The 17449-nt window shown below is 45.3% G+C and overlaps 1 protein-coding gene across 2 annotated transcripts in view; it reads right to left on the minus strand.

The window, feature by feature from the left end:
* plcg1 (phospholipase C, gamma 1) overlaps positions 1 to 17449 on the minus strand; it is a 32689-nt gene that overhangs the window by 3573 nt on the left and 11667 nt on the right. For both annotated transcript variants that reach the window (XM_010875864.5, XM_010875865.5), the window contains exons 12-29: positions 16522 to 16607; positions 15937 to 16057; positions 15160 to 15328; positions 14901 to 15023; positions 14372 to 14473; positions 14085 to 14272; positions 12391 to 12591; positions 12179 to 12298; positions 10949 to 11129; positions 10788 to 10865; positions 10181 to 10284; positions 9847 to 9940; positions 9676 to 9745; positions 6138 to 6301; positions 5724 to 5820; positions 4101 to 4325; positions 3670 to 3818; positions 3458 to 3572 (exon numbers count right to left, since the gene is read on the minus strand). In XM_010875864.5, the coding sequence (XP_010874166.1) occupies positions 3458 to 3572; positions 3670 to 3818; positions 4101 to 4325; positions 5724 to 5820; positions 6138 to 6301; positions 9676 to 9745; positions 9847 to 9940; positions 10181 to 10284; positions 10788 to 10865; positions 10949 to 11129; positions 12179 to 12298; positions 12391 to 12591; positions 14085 to 14272; positions 14372 to 14473; positions 14901 to 15023; positions 15160 to 15328; positions 15937 to 16057; positions 16522 to 16607 (2387 nt within the window). The remainder of the gene's footprint in view (positions 1 to 3457; positions 3573 to 3669; positions 3819 to 4100; positions 4326 to 5723; positions 5821 to 6137; positions 6302 to 9675; positions 9746 to 9846; positions 9941 to 10180; positions 10285 to 10787; positions 10866 to 10948; positions 11130 to 12178; positions 12299 to 12390; positions 12592 to 14084; positions 14273 to 14371; positions 14474 to 14900; positions 15024 to 15159; positions 15329 to 15936; positions 16058 to 16521; positions 16608 to 17449) is intronic.

Consider the following 17449-nt stretch of genomic DNA (forward strand, 5'->3'; position numbering starts at 1 on the left):
GACTTGTGTAGGTCACTAAAGCTCCTGAAATTGATAGTTTCCAGAGTTCTGTAACTCAAGTTCTATTTCCTGGAGCTCCGCCCCCTACGGGGAGCTGTGTTCCGAGTTGTTTACCCCTGCTGCACTAGTGGCAGCAACCCTGAGAATCTGAATGTACGTACTCAGCGTCAGCCAATTAGTGCAGCAGCGTATATTAGACTAGCAACCCCACTGGTCATCCTCCCGTCAGGCGACTTTGAGGGCCTGCTCAGGGCCCTCTCCACTAATAGACCTGAAGTTACAGAACTCTGGTAACTATCATTCTATTTCATGGAGCTCCTAGTGGTTTAGGGAGGATGTATGCGCTGCCCAGATGTACTCCCTGACAGACCCAATATACCCACAGGTAATCAGATTAAGTCTGCCCAACACCAAGCACGGCCGTGTCCCACCGAAAAAATTGCGTCAATCATGTCCATGGTGCTGCCACGCCTATCAACAGACAAGCGGGCAGCCATGCATGAACGCTGTAATAGGCTACAAGCACCAATGGACAATTCACACTAAGTCTCCCTAATGAGGAGACGACAGAAAAAAATGAGATATCCACTGGAGTATCACGCAACACCTGTCCCACTTCTCAACCCATCTCCTTTGCAACCCCAAGGACAGACTGGGCAAGAGAACCCAAGGCCATATCCTGGTAGTATTGGATAAAAGGGGAAGGTTTTGACCACTATGCCGCCTCACAAATATCTTCAACCCTCACGCCTCTAAAAAGAGCAGCAGAAGCAGCCATACCACAAGTGGAATGTACTCGGACTCCAAAAGGCAAAGGACGTCCCGTCACCTCAGAACCCAGTTCAAAAGGCAATGAGTCAGCCACTGTTCAGTCCGTGCCTTACCCCACGCTGTTGCACCGGAATACACCAACAGCTGAGGTGTCACTCGGCTCTCTGCCGGGCGTGCCACATAGCGTGCGCCGGACACAATCGATGGGAAGAGAGAAAGCCCACAACTCCACTCAATGACTTAAACGAGCTCTTCACAGTCTTCGGCAAGAAGATCAGATTGGGACACAGCAAGGCCCTACTCAGATTCCCAGAGATTGAGAGACAGTCCTTGACCGTTGAGAGCGCACAAATAACTCACTCGCTTAGCTGAGGACAGCGCGTTTCAGTGCATATCCGACGGAGGCCACACACCGCCTATCGATTGCCTCTGGCACATCCCTCCCCAACTAGTCAGCGACACATACATCGGAACATAAGAGGACACTGCACAGTGGGAAACCGTGTCAGAGTGCACTCATCTCTCAAATGGGCCAGGTCGCGTTCTAGGGAGGCCAGGGCTGACAACTGCTTTAGACGGTCACGGACCAAGTCCAGGCGATACGGAGTGAACCACCGTTCCGTCCTGCGCATGTGCAGGTGCTCCAGAGGAACCAAGGGGTGCGCAGGCGACATGACACAGCAGGGACGTGACTGAATGCGCTGTCACCATGCAGTGGTGGAAGGCCACGGCGCTCCTCTTTAATTCACTGCGAAACCCAGACACAACAGGTGCATAACCAAGGTTGCAGTGTGTGTCATAGCCAATTCGTCTGAGCTTGCCGGAACAGGTAAGTTGTCCAGGTACGCCAGCACTCTCTCTCTTTTTCGACATAGCAACTCTTAAGTGGCTCCTAGACACTTGGAGAAAGTATGCGGAGTCAGAGTATAGACGAACGGGATTCTCTTGAACTCATATGCAGTTGCCTGAAAGGCAAAGCCAAGAAACTTTGTGACGTGGGGTAACTGGCACATGTCAGTATGCATCCTTCAGGTCCACCCTCATACACAAATCGTTTGGCTAAACCCACACCAAGAAACATTTCATGGTGAGCATTCAGAAGGGCCATTTGGCTATGCTCCTGTTGAGGATGCATGAATCCAAAATCAGTTTCATTCCCCCTCGTCTTCATTGGCACCAAAAGTAAGGGGAATACAACCCCTCCTTGTCTCGCTTGCAGCGCACCACTGTCACAGTATCCTTCACCAGCAGTTAATTTCTAATGAAATAGCTGCCGCTTTCTCCAAGGAGGCCAAGACCATCTCCACCACCCCCTGAAAAGGGAGGTGGGCGATGGAACTGCAGTGTGTAACTCACTCAATTTTCAATCTAGCCAGCTGGACAGAGCACCTCAGTTTCCACTCACGATAATGGGCAGCATGTTTGACACGCAGGCTGAGGAGGACTGAACGTAACCCTCAGTTATTGGCGCCTCAAACAACCCGGTGTTAAAGTCAATGGACTGTGCGCATAGCAATTGGGATGAAGAAAGTCGGCTGTAACCCTTGGTTACCAATGACTCTTGATAGCTCAGCGTTGCAACCAATGGGCCTCATGCCGGGCAGCGGAGGAACAGGTGAAGCAGTGACATCAGCCACTCTAGCACCAGAAAACTCCCCCCATGTGGGACAAGACTCAGAGGATCCTTCATCGTCCGCGGTTGGGCATAAAACTCACCCTCCCACAGATTTGCCCACTGCTCCAGAGGGACGAGGAATCTCCAATCTATTCACTGCCCGCCGCACGTGGAGGCCACAGACCTTAGCCTCATCACCCATAGACTCAGCGAGGGGAAGGCTCTCCGCCAACACCACAACAGGGGCTTCATCAGTCCATGTCAGTGGAAGAAAAAACCCCAGGGGGCCACTCTCCTGCGCCCGTGTCCAAATCGTTTTCGAGGCATCGAAATCCGAAGCTCTAATGGAGACAGGCCTGCCGGGGCAGGAGAACGCCGCACATGGGGAGAGAGGCGCAAGTAGGAGTGTCACTGAGCGTTTTGTTTGTGTGGCGGGAAACTTGACATGCCAAACAGTGGTGATGAGGCTCGCCATCCGCCGCCAGGTGGTCACATCGGCAATGAGTCTTGAAAATGGCTGTTGGGGACCTTGATCTCAAGGCAAGTCTTCAAAAACAGAGTAAAAGGGAGGATTACCAGTGGGGTTGCTAGCCTAATCTATACGCTGCTGCACTCTCATTGGCTGGCACTGAGTATGTACATTGATGTGGGTGGCTGCCATTAATGCAGCAAGGGTAAACCACTAGGAGCAGAGCACCCTCTAGGGGTGCATGAAATAGAACTACCCTGTTTCAAAGTAACATAGATCTCTTGCTGCTATGGTAGCCAAAATAATGGTCAACTGGGCTTGCAGTTGGCCATTAAATGAACCAGAGCATGATGGGATGCTTTCAATATATTTTGTATCGGTCAGTTACTCAAGTGATTATGTTATTTTATATGATAACCGGCATGGTCCCTCATTGTAAATGGGTAAATTGATTTACGGAATATGCAAACGTATAACTGTCACACATACAGGATCCAGCTGATAAAACAGTGAGGGACTGACAAAACTGACAAAACCCCAGCTTCAACTATTGAACTAGTAGATAAAGCAATTCCAGTGGGTTAATTGATGTAAGGTGTTACCCTCCGAGTCGGTTTTCTGCTTGGCGCTGTCGTATTCCGCACCACACACCTCGATCTCGATCAGCGGGCAAACGATGCCGCGACCATGTTTAGGCAGGTGACGTGCACCCAGCACCTGGGGGGCAGGGAGTTCAAACACCTTCACTCTAATCATACACCCAGGACAGAGACTCCGCCCCTCTAAGCACAGACGGCCCCCACTCCAAACCCACCTCGATCTGCAGCGTGACTGACTCCAGACCTCGGAGTGTGCTTCGGTCGAAGGGGTCAAAGCTTTCGTCTCTCATGATTGGTGGCTGGAGGACGTACCCACTCCTCCCATTCAACATGAACAGGGCCTGGTTCATCTGCATGGGCTTGTCTGGAGGGGGAGAAAAGGTGTTCAAGAGGATTGGTGGGTAATGTGAGAAGAAGCCATTTAAACTGCCCCTCCTGCTCTGCATTCTCATCCCAATTCAACCTTTTGGCTTCAACGCACAAAAAAAGTCCCCATTGAATTGAATGGCTGCAATGCGTAGAAACTGACTAGTCAGTGCATTTTGACACACTGAAGCCTATCCCTCAGCTGAACTACAGGTAGATGACTACAGGTGAAACAGGGACTTGGGTATTCCTGTCATCGCCCTTCCCCCTCGCCACCCACCGGCGGTCTGGAAGTTGAGTGCGACCAGCTGAGATCCGCAGAGCCACATGGGTAGCGGGTCGTAGTTGGACGAGTCCAGCCTCTGTCCGCGGGGGTAGATCCGAGACAGCTGCAGCCGGTTATACTGCAGGAACCGTTTCCCTTTGATACGGTTCACGTACTTCTCCGCCTTGGTCTCTGGGAACGATGACATGTCCCGGAAGCACGCCCGCTCTGTGCCGATCTCTGAAAGTGGAGAAGGTTCAGTGAGATGTGCTGGGGTGTGTCTGCGGGTACAACACCAGAACTCCATCAGTCTCATGGAATGGGTTTCGTGGGATTCTAAGAAAATCTGGGGGGATTTGGTTGCATCCTATAGTGTCCACCTTCACACAAAGAGCCGCTTGTTGATTTGACAGTTCTAATAAGCTCACCGACTTGGAAACAAACGTGGACCTCCCATTGCTCCAACTATTGTTTGTTGCAATATCTGCATTTACGAGTTTCCTCCTAGGGAGTATTTACTAGCCACTGTGCTAGGAACATCTCATTGCTTGCTTTTCTGTAAACATCATTTTCTTTTTTTTAGGTGTACAACTACACTAACTGATCCAAACTTGCACTCGATTTGTACTCGCAGGCACAAATCGAGTGCAAACACTCTAGGTGTTGAAACTTAAACACAGTTTCACTTCCGACTTGTCAGAACCATGGTTGTGTGTGTTTTAGGTTGCATGGGTGGGGTTTCAATAGCCCAGCCTTAAATGTAACCCTGAATAACACACGTTACCTCATAAACACCTCATACACACACTTCTACAGAGAGACTAACAGGAAGACGCAGATGTTTCAAGACTAACACTAATCTTTCCACTTCCTGTCTCAGAGCTCTTCACATATCTTCAAGTGTCCCACACGGTCCGTCACTGTAGGGTTAACTGGTGGCCTGGCAGTCCAAAGGTTTGCTAGAACATTTCCCATAGGTAAAAATAACTAATAATTGTATTTATTTGTTATTTTAAGGCAGTGAAATAACGCGTCTGATCGTAGTTAAGCGGTTGAAAGATGCTGATGGCCAACCCAGATGGCGACGTTGTCAACGTCAAAAACAAACGTTTTATTTCATATTACCCGGGGAAGGGGTCAGGCAGCGCACAACAATGCACAAAGCACTGAGCAACCTGCGAGAAACACCCTCAACCGCATATTCACCGTCTGACGTGGCCTGCTTGTTCAACGGGTGCTAGTTAGACTAACAAAATGCCAAAGAAAAATGCAGTCGCAAAAACAGCAGCACGTACCAAATGTCACGCAATTCACTTGCAGCGTCTCATCGGACACAAAACATGTCAACATGAAATTGCTACCTTGGTTCCACTTTGTCTATTTCTTCTGTAAGACGCTTTTCAACTGAGCCCCTTGTTTTTAGGCCAATTTAAAAAAGATGAAGTCAAATGAGCAGGGCGAGTAAGGGACTGGTCAGACTCATTCAGTGGGGGAACTGATCTCCACCAGGAGAACAAATATAATGGGTCCGCCAAAATTGATAAACAATAGACTTCTTTACTGTATTGGGTCAGCCCCATTTGTAACGGTTACAGGTTGAAAAAGCACAGTAAGCGAACAGTGTGGTGTGTGTCTTACTGTCCTCGTCGAATGGCACAGGTCTACAGTAGATGACCAGGTCAGACAGCTCAAGGGCAATCTTCTTTCTCCTCTCCATGATCTTCCCCTCTTCCAGCTGACGTGCGCGCACACACACACACACACACACACACACTTACTTCACAGAAAACTAGACAAATGAACAATCCAAGAATGAACCCTATGCGCTTCTACAGGTTTTGATAGGCATGAACATAAGGTGATAACACCATGTTTCCTTCTGAATGGTCAAATATGGTAATTTGTCCACTTATCAAATGCCACAATTGCACAGAAATATAGGGTGGATTTGGGGGGGGGGGGGGGGTCAAGAAAAATAAATGTAATTATTAACTGTTCCTTAACTTTTCCCCGCCTTCATGGCTCCCCATTTTCCCTCTGTGTGGTCCATACCTTGGCCTCTGATGTCACGGTGACCTCTCTGATCTTTTGGACCCACTCTTTGAGCTCCTCCGGGGAGCTGGCAGCGATGTCCAGGACCTGGCCTGCCCTTGGAGAGGCAGCCGGGAGGAGGGAAAAGACATGCAGCCTGCTGCCCTTACCCTCTGGCCTCACCACTAGAGGGAGACAGACGAAGCATTAGATGAGAAATATTGCTGTTCTGCTGTCTTGAAGACAAACTTAGCATGATTTATTATTCCCAGAGTAAACTTTGGCAATAAGTACAGCGTATAAAATATTCAAAATACCTTCATCCTTTTTAAAAACGGTTGTTTAATGTATACTTACTATGGTAGATTGTTAAATTTGTTTTTCTCACTTTTGTTATTTATTATAGCTTTATTTTCCACCTGCTTTGGCAAAGTAAACAAATGTATCTCATCCAAATAAATCCCTTTAAATTGAATTGAGACAAAGAGACGTTACCCCAGCTGTTTGGTGTCCACTCAAACTGAGCGGTATCTGGCCAACAGCTGTGCATTAACCCTTTAGAGCAAGTGTATTCCAATCTGGACCGCCAAGCCAGTTCCACTCCATTATTTCACTGCAACCCATTGCGACTTATTCAGACCTGGGACACCAGGTGGGTGAAAATAAGGTAGAACAGAAAACCAGCAGACTACCTCATAGAGTAAGAGTCCTACTGGTTCTCAACCTTTGTCTCCAAGTGCCCCCCTGCATCCAATAAAACATTTCAGGAACCACTTAGGATAGATCTAATCGCATGTATTTTTTTATTTAATCATAGTAATTACTGTGTTTATTAAAAATAAATAGCTTCTTGCCATTGCCATCTGCCAACATTGCAAAATTATAACTTCTTTTTTTGTTAAACCCTCATAAATACAGCCTATAATTGCAAAAGCTCCTTACTCAATGAAGACTACTACTGGCTTCTGCACAACTTAATCCTCAAGGGTTAGTTTGGTCCAGCATTTAGTTTGAGGGCTGTCTATTCAGATGGTCTATTCTTGAATTTGAAAGCAATCAATTAATGTAGAAAAAAGGTTAGTAGGCATTCCTGGGCAGAGAAATTAAATGGTCTTGTGAGCATTGTAAGGCAGTAGCTAGCGCTCTTACTAGGGCTGTCGAATATTTAGAATATTCTAAATTCAAATACATATTTGAATAAAAAAAAAAAGATTTTCGAAGGTGAAAATGAATATTAGAATAAAAGAAATATATGCTAGCGCGCCTGAGGGTTCAGGGACAGGTCACAGGAGTCGCACTGTCTGGCACAGCGTCACTGCTGACAGTTGACTTGTCTTGCATGGAAGATGGCAGAAAGTGCAGAGCTCAACTCGACCGCATCAGAGAAATCGATTTTAACCCCCCAAAATCTAAAAAGCCACGTCTGGAAGTACTTTGGATTTTGGCAACCCGCTGAGAAAACTGCGTTATCTGCTATGGGGTGTCTCTTCGGAGACACGTATTGCACGGAGAGCCCAGACCAGGACATCAGTCTGCTGCTTCAAAAATAGATGTTGATGTATGAACAAGAGTCTCCAATACCTGCTCAACAAAATCCTCTCATTTGCCATCTGGGCGACCCTCACGTCGCCCAGATAGCAAAGAAATCTCTTTCCATCCCTGGATCCTCAGTGCGCTCTGAACGCGTCTTTTCCTCCGCCGGGAATATAGTAAATAAAAAGAGATCAGCACTGGCCCCTTCAAATGTGGACCATCTTGTGTTTTGGGCAAATAACCCGTAGGCCTTCAGGCCTGAGATCCGACGGTGACAGGTGCACTAAAAACACAATGGAATAAATTGCAGTCCGTTTATTTATTTTTTTAATACAAGCGCCAAGAATGTAAGTAGCCTTTTTCGTTTTTTAAAGGCACTTTCTTTTTTATGAACCTCAGGGTAAAAGTTTTGTTGTCACATTTCTCTGAATTGTGTGCCTCATTTTATTTAACGTTAAACAGAAACATTCCTAAAGTGTATGCTACGACTATGAATAGATAAAGGTTAAATGCACTGCTTCCACTGGTTTGATTATTTACCGTTTCATGTCAAGGAAAAGCTCCATGTTTACCACAGCACAGCTCTCTCTGAGCGTTCAATGTCAGTTCTATATAGACTACTGTGAAACTTCAATTAATGTTAATAATATTTGTTTCAATCACTGAATGAAGCATGCTATATTTGGGACAATAATCGCAACCTTAAATTGCTTGCACAAAACTCTTGATCAGCACTCAAAATGTGTTTATTGTTGTTAATTTGAAACCGTTATGCGCACAGCCGCACATTGCGCAGAGAGTGTGAGGCCGAGAGAGAAAGTGCTCGCGTGAGCGAGTGTAAGGTCTGCGGTCTTGGTCATCATTTCATTTACTTGTTTTTGTGTAGGTTATATGTTGTCAAATATGTTTAAACTTAAATAGACTACCTATACAAGTAGTTATGTCTCTTTGTATTCATTTGTCCTATTATTGACGTAATGTGCCTCATTGACAAAATGCGCATGCGCAACCTGATGTTCGAATATAGAGGGAATATTCTAACATCATTTTTTAGCAATTTTGACAGCCCTAGTTCTTACTGGCAGATGTTCCTAGTTTGGCGCACTTCAGAGAAAGAAATTAATTATCTTTTACATAATTAAGTGTTGCGGTTTTATATACAGTACCTTGAAAATGTATTTAAACCCCTGACCAATTCTCTCATACTATGAAATTTACAAACAGTACATTACAAGTTGGTTAAGTTTGATACTTTAAAGCACAAACTCAAAATACATGTATTAGAATATTTTTTGTAGTGGTTTTATTTTGAGAAATATTTTTGCTTGCATAAGTACTCAACCCTTGAGCTGTTGAAGCTACCAGTATACACAGATGGAAAAAAACTGCCATAATGAAGACAAAAACCCTACACCTGTGAAACATCAAAAAGGCTGTAAAGTTGTACAGCAAAAACAAGTAATTATATAAAAAGTAACATGCAAAATCACTCCAAATCTGTGAGCAGAACGTTTGCTGTTTTTGCAGCAAAAGATGGCTCTACCAAATGTTCTGTGTTTTGGGGTAACATACTTATGAAAGCAACATTTAATTTTACATTTTTCATAATGGATATTGTCCTACATAAAACCAATGTCACCTTACAGAAATTAAGTTTGAGTTTTAAAATATCTAACAAAACGTTTACCATTTGTAATTCAGTATTATGAGAGAATCGGTCAGTGATTGTACAAGCCACTCATTTAATTGCAATGGGAATTATTTATTTAGTGAAAATCCTGTAAAATATATTTTTATCATGATGATCTCAGGGCCACCTTGGAGGCCAAAACCCTCCTGTTGAGAACCACTACCCTACAGTGCGTCAATTCAGGTAAGACCACAGAGAAGGAGGAACAGCGATAAAACTAGGACACAAGTGTGCGGCGAGAGACCAGAGACAAAGAGAGTATGTCCAAGAGGCTGGTGACTGCACCCTCAATCCCACTGCAGGAGGAGATCAACGGGAAGGGGAGGAGTCACTCACCAATCTGGCAGGATGACACATCCACACTTCCTCTCAGCAAGTCTCCCAGAGGACTGTTCTCCGTCAGTTGCTGTGAGTAAAAAGGGAGAGAGACAGAGAGACACAAACGGTGTTCAGAGGAGGTGCTTCCACTAATGGCAGAATATTCCGTCAGGGTTGCTTTGCCCTTACTGATCTGTCCGTCTCCACAGCTGAAGGACTAATCTCTTCCACGTAGTTAGCAGGAAACCACAGCTGTTTCTTCCCCCCACAATCCCCCTTCCACCTGAACCAGACCGGAAAAAAGAGAATGATTCACTTTAGCGTCAGGACTCTAGGGCCAAAAGCTAGTTTCAGCATTGGCCTCACTGTTGAATCAATGCGTAAAGCCACGCTCCACTCAGCCCTGCTTCACCTGATCTGAGGAGGCATATGGCATCTAGCGGGAAACACACTCCTCGGCATCGCGTACACCTGTCTATCGGGTCCGATTCGTAGAGGACTTCCTCTGTACTACGTTACTCACCAGCCTCCTTCCTGTTTGTCCACGTTCTGGATGATGGCGTTCTTACTGAAGGACAGCTCATCGTCCCTCTGCGCTTTGTACTCGTACATGGCCTTCACTGTGCACTGCAGACAGAGGATGGTGGAGGGGGAGATGCACACCTTACATTATCAAAGAGAGGGAAGGTCGCACGCCCGCACGCACACAACTTCTGACAGGGACGTTAAACGGTAGTCCTCTGGAGTTTTTATTTTAGATCAGGATAATATATATATATATGTAGTATGAAAAATGGGGTGCCAGGACAGTGAAGACCTGTATCAACTATGGTGTCTGGGATACATTGTCAATCTGGCATTTATACAAACAAGAGTACCTAATCATCCCCAGTCTGGTGAAATATAAGGTAAATTATAAACTGACTGGTTAATGCTGTGGTTCTAATTGCATTGGAAACCAGTTGATAATTGCAATAAGGCCTCTTAGGGGGTTTGTGGTAAATCGTCAATATACCACATCATGGCTGAGCGATGTGTACAGGCAAGACAGATAAGAGCAAAAAAACAGGCCATATACCAGATCCCCTTGTGAGTTTTAAAAAAACGACCAGACATCAGTGCAGCCTTACCTTGAAGGTGGGCATTTGATTGGCTTCCACATAAAACCCAGGGTTGCGCCCCTCGTACAAAGACCCGTAATCTGGCTCCTGAAAAAATAAAAATAAACGCTTGTAAACGGGACATTGTGTGTGTGAGTGAGTGTGACTGAGTGTTAACGCGCTTCACTCACGGCAGTCCCTATCTTCTCCAAGGTCTCCTCGTTGATGGGGTAGCGGAGCTTCATCTTGCGATAGAGGGGGTGTTTCTCATAGTAGCTGATGAGATCCACCAGGCTGTCGAACTCTGACGTCCCCAGCACCACCGTCTGGCCCTCCTGCTGCACCCTGCAGTGTTTGATCTTCCCCTCCGCCCTGAACCCAACACATGAGTTTAAACACCATCCGGCCTCATAATGGCTTCAACCATTACCAAATGCTTCACAGCAGTCCAATCTTAAAACCGGACAAGAGGGTGACAGAACACTGTTCCATCTAGCTGATGTATTCCAGAGCTAGAGCCACTGAATTAACTGGTCAACAAAGAACCAACCCAGTCAAGCGCTTGACAACTTGTAGTCAGGGCTGTAACAAAATGGACCTCTCTGAAAAGGCTTTGCACTGGAAGACTGTTTTCAATATACAGTGGGTATAGAAAAACACCACCTTTCAAAATGTTCACCTTTTGTAGACTTTTTGCCAGAAAAAGTATAATTCTGTCTGTTTTCATTTCAGGCTGTAAGGCGACAAAAGCTCAACAATCTCAAAGGGGGTGGGTGACTTTCTATACCCGTTTTATGTGGATTTGGTTGCATTCGCGTCAAAGTTCTTGCATTTAAATCGGGTACAACTGGCCTGAATTTGATGTATTGAGAGGTCAGGTGTATGCAGGTGCAAGACGTTTCTGCATGAAATATCAGTGGTTTAGCATATACAAAAACATGCCTCAAGTGGGTCACATTGAGGGATCTGGTGAAGAATCCACCCCCAAGTGCCGTAAATGTTTAAGTTCACTACTGTGGGAGAGGAAACAAAATGCCCACACTCAAAACCACTGACATCCGAATTTCGTGAGAGATCAAAAGTGGAGGACTGAGCGATTTGGGTTTGCACCAGATCACTGTTCTAGTGGTTAACAGTAAAACAAATAAAAAATAATAACACAAGTGTGTGTGTGTGTGTGTGTGTGTGTGTGTGTGTGTGTGTGTGTGTGTGTGTATATATGTGGATTCCACACACATCTAAGCATCACCTCAAATGATATCAAGCTAGTGAATCAAAAATGTCCAATTATATTACTATCCTATTATCAAGTAACTAATAACCCACTACCGCATTTTACGCATTTACATGTGAAGGCAAAAACATAATTCAGTTTTGTTTATTGGTTTATTTTTGTATTTGAAACTCAAAGTTGGACTCACCTGAATGAGATTGCGAAGGAGCTTAGCTCTGCCCTCTTCCTGACAAGGAACGCCCCGTCACGTGGAACTCTCATCAGCATGTTCTCCGCATGGCTCCGAGACAGGTTGGCATGGTACCACCTAGAACATTTCCAGACACACACACACACGTTCACACACGAATCCTGTATCAATTAAAAGAAACGATTTCTGAAGGCTGAAACAAGACATACTCTTTGCTCTCATGGGCATTGGTCTGGGGCACTGGCTCAGTCAGCTTCATCTCAAACTCGTTGCAGCGCAGCGCCACCTGCTGGTAGTGAGTGATGAGGGCGAAGAGTGTGTCAAACACAAGGTTGTCCGTCAAGTAGAACTTAGGGCTGCCCGCCTCCTGACGAGAGTGGATACGACAGTGCTGCACCCGGCCTGAACGCCTGCAGAGATGGGGAAGGAGAGGCCAGGTAAGAGGAGAAGCATGGAACGCAACCCATATAATGGAAATGTTCAAATGCAACCCAGTTTCCAAAAAACTTGGGACGCTGCGTAAAATGCAAATAACCAAATGCAATGACGTGCAAATCATTTATCCTGGTATTTATCTGAAAGTAGCACAAAGACAACATGTCAAATATTTAAAACATCGCAGTTGCAACATTTGACGTTGTCTTTGTGCCATTTTCAATTAAATACAGAAAAGAATGATCGTTGCATTCTGCTATTTTTTACATTTTACACAGCATCCCAACTTTTTGGGAAACAGGGTTGTATATCATGGGCCTGTTACATTAAATAAGTCATACATACTTTGAGTTATATTTAGTTTGCGAGATCAGAGCTTTTTTTACTTACCATGAGCCAATGACAGCTCATAGTAGGAAAGAATATCCTCCGCAATCTGTTTAATTGACCAGTGTAACACATCTATAGACAGAAATGGTACACACTACACTTAAAGTGGGAGGGTAGCCTAGTGATTAGCCCATCTGACCAGTGACCGAAAAACATTACCACATAAAATAGTCAGTCATACTAAAATAATAGATAAAAAACATTATGAAAGGATTTCCCTATGCATAAACAAGATTTTATATTATCTAGAAACCATATAGATAATACAGAAACGTACACCATATCATTAACGTCAATCAGCGTTTCCAAAATTCCCCGACCTTCAACATTTAGATTGACGTGACATGCAAACTGCTCAGATAAACCTAGCTAGCTAAGTCATTTTGGCTTGTACATTTGGATTGCCAAACTGCATGATAAAGAACATTTTGTCTATAAAACTAAGTGAATTTAGCATTGTCTGTCTTCCTTGGAAAACAATTGTTGAACAGAATTCTTCCAAAGGTTTTGATAGTAATCGTTTCCAGATTTACTCAGTATCTCCAATTTAGTGAAATTTGGTACCCATCCCTAATCTTGTATGAGTTGCACCCACACAGTGGTTGGAGTATGTTACGCTGACTCCGAATGCTACAATTCAGATATGCACAACACCATCTGATCCTAATGACAAACTCTAGTGTCCACCAGGAAAACACATTGGGGCCTTTGCTTTTACATATACATAAATGACCTGGAATCTGTCATTCGGTGCCTTTGGTTCCTGCAAACAGATAAGACCATTGTGTTTTCTAATAACAAAATTACTGAAGTAAAAGTTTTTATATATATATGACGGGTATTTGCTTTTATGACAGACTAAATATATCTGGTTTGGTTCTAGACACTAAGTGAGAAACTCTTCCAACTTCTCTGTAATGTGTATTGGTGTATAAACATATTCAGTCCACCCCAACACCAAGCAGGTATATCATTAACCTTAAATTGGTTTTCTTAATGGTTTTATGGCATCCTTCTCTATGATTTTAATACACTCGTACTGAATTCAAAACTGTCATACAAAAAGGGGTCACTTTACCAGAAGGACAGTGTGTAATCTCCCACAAATGTCTCGCTCTCGCGGACCAAGAAGGACCCATCGGGAGCGCCAGTCTCCAAACAGTACTCGGACAGCAGGCGCTCGGCTATCTGCCTTCCGTCCCGACCCGCACCCAGCTTGCCGTGGAACCACTTCTCAGTTATATGCTGGTCCATTCCGTTACACACCTTGGAGAGTGAGGGAGGATAGTCATGTTCTGTATGCTGTAGCTTGTGTCACTGGGCAACCCATTGACCTATTGTATATGGCCCTCAGGCCATCCTCACCTCTCTGTGCTCCTCCTCATCCTCGTTGCCCTGGCTACTAGACGTCTCCTCTGAGTAGTAGATCTTACTGCTGGTTAGTACAAAGAAGTGAGGGTACCACTCCTAGAGAAATACAGAAAGAATGGTTTTATTACGTGTTACAACTATACGCACTAATGACTGTAATCCATAAAAGGGCTGATTGATTTTCCTTTTTAGGTGGTTTTGAAATCTTTCTTAAACGTTCCATAACAAATCCCCTATCTACTGAGAGATTAAACCACTTCAAAAACAAATAATTAACGGCGATAAATAAAGTCAGTTAGGCAAAGTACCTCAACGTGCATTCACAGAAGAAAGATTTGTGACCCACTGCTATGTAATAGGAGCAACCTCTGGAGCACAAACAACATTGCAAACTACTAACGTATCAATTTTTCCTTAATGAAATGTGCAAGTAATTATTAATGACAGCAATACAGAGCAAATACTTAACAGGGACAATTGAGCAATGACCAGGAAAGAAAACAGCAACAGAAGAAGTTCTCACATGGTTGATGGGGTCCTCCAGGAACAGAAGGCCATTCTTGATGGAGTTGCTGATGTCATTCTCAGAGTAGGGAGTGGAGGTGGACACCTCCTCATACGCACTGCCCTCCGCTAGCTTCTTATGCTGCAGGGGACAAACACGGGGAGAAAGAGGAGCGAAAGCCTGAAAAAAGCCTGAAGAGCAAATGGATGACATCTGCGTTCCTTCCAAAAACAAACATCTTCCATCCTAAACTCTCCTTGACTCCATAGCCACAGACCTTGATTAGAATCTTCCTCTTCAGCTGATTGGGCGAGGGCAGTCCGTCGGCGGAGATGTCCACAGCCTTGGTGAGCAGCATGTCTCCAAAGATTCTCTTGAAGTGGGTCGCCATGTTCCTCTGCTGGACAATGCTGCAATGGTCCTCGATGGACAGGATGACTGGATACCTGGGGGAGCAAGTCGAGTCAGAGGTCGACAGGAAGTCAGTCAGAGGTTCAGAGGCACGTTTGCATTTTTTTATTTTTTGTACATTTTTGCTCCCCTCCCAATTTCTTAACACCTAATTGATGATTGTAGAAACCAAGCTTTGTAACGGCAACTGCCATCAGGCTCGTGAGAGTCAATGACGTGTCCTCCTAAGCACATCCTGCTAAACTGTTTTAATCACACCACTTGCTCAACCAGGAAGTTTCTGCCCAAACCTAAACGCTTTGAGGACAGTGTGTTCTCCAGCAGACACCCACGACTGAGCTTGCAGTTGTCGAAAGCGCCACAGGGAGGTGCTAGAGAGCAAGCCAGCAACCCTGTGCCACATCCCTACCGGCTAACCCGAACGATGCCGGGCCAAATCACAGTAACACCAACTAAAGTCCCTGGCACGGTTGGTATGCTGCCACGAGAGTCAACCTCCCGATTGCAACGACAAAGCTTTTATGCTGGGCAGTGACCAAATGTCTTTTCTAGAAATTGTTCTGAAAGAATATCTAATAAGGATGAGGTCTTAAAAGAAGCAGTCAAGCATACAAACAGATTGTCTGAGCTCATTGACACTCACTCAGACGTCACAAAGGCATGTTCCTTAATAGTCATCAGGACATCGCAGAACTTGATCTTGGTGGTGAGGGTGTGTCCGTGGTAGATGACAGGCATTCCCTCAGGACCATCCCAGCAGTCCACTGAGCCATGGAAAACACAGGACACAATTAGTGGCACACTGGCAATGTCTTTTGTGAACAGTTAATGTGTTGAGTGTGTCTGTTTCAGAGAAAACATAGTGTATATATGGGTAGTTACACAAGTCCAGAAATAGCAATAGGCTGTAGCTGTTGTTAATGTTGAGACTCCAGTCAGGTCTTTCTGAAACCTGTACGACCAGTGTTCACCCTCGATCAGCTAGTTAAGAGATATGCAGGTTTGTGTCATACAGCATAGGTCAACATTTGAATCAGCAACAAATTGTTTACTGAGTCAATGATTTAAGGGCTAGGCTGTTCGCTTCAGTTTTTGACTAAAGCTTTATGAACCTACTAAACATTTTACAGCAGCTTTTGGCCAAATGAGTACGTCCTGGATACATGAGTGGTTGGGAGTAGGGTATGGGGATGTAAAACAGTGATGGTTGGCCAGTGACTAAACTCACATTCAATGCAACGGCAGCCCATCCTCAGACAGCGCGAGTAGGCCTCCAGGGACGACTCACTGGAAAACTGATCTCCCGTCAGGTAGCTGCAAACAAAACCCACAACACACTTGGACTTGCATTTCTACTGAAGCCTGTGCCTTCCTTCTCTGCTACTCTTCCATTCACTTTCCATGGAGGTAGCGAAACCCAATAGCGTACAGAACTAAAAGGCCTTTGTGTCTCTGTGGGTCAGCGTAAACATCCCAATTCTCATTCAGCTGGGAAATTCAGCCTTTTAATCAAAGCAACATGGCCACTTTCAATCCTCACTTCCAGGAGTATTGTTTCACAGCTCACACTAAAGGTTATCACGTTAACCCCTTCTCGTTGTGTTTTCAATAGGAGGAAGATGGAGATTTCCCTGCACAATAAAAGCCCAGTCTATATTGTTCAAAGGGATTTTTGGATAATAACACTTTTATCTGATGTATATCCGAACTGTAATATGGCACAAACGCCTTGGGTGGGGGAAGAATCCAGAGATCTAACCATTCGTGGTAGGCCAGCACTGATTCATCCACAACCACCCCCTCCCTCCCCTCCCCATACTCCCTCCCTATACTCCACCCCACCCCCTCCCTCCCCATACTCCCTCCCCATACTCCCTCCCTATACTCCCTCCCTATACTCCCTCCCTATACTCCACCCCACCCCCCCCTCCCCATACTCCACCCCACCCCCTCCCTCCCCATACTCCCTCCCCATACTCCCTCCCTATACTCCCTCCCTATACTCCCTCCCTATACTCCCTCCCTATACTCCACCCCACCCCCCCCTCCCCATACTCCCTCCCTATACTCCACCCCACCCCCCCCTCCCCATACTCCCTCCCTATACTCCACCCCACCCCCCCCTCCCCATACTCCCTCCCTATACTCCACTCCAC

Source organism: Esox lucius, chromosome 12 (assembly GCF_011004845.1).
Source record: "Esox lucius isolate fEsoLuc1 chromosome 12, fEsoLuc1.pri, whole genome shotgun sequence".
Lineage (NCBI taxonomy): Eukaryota > Metazoa > Chordata > Actinopteri > Esociformes > Esocidae > Esox > Esox lucius.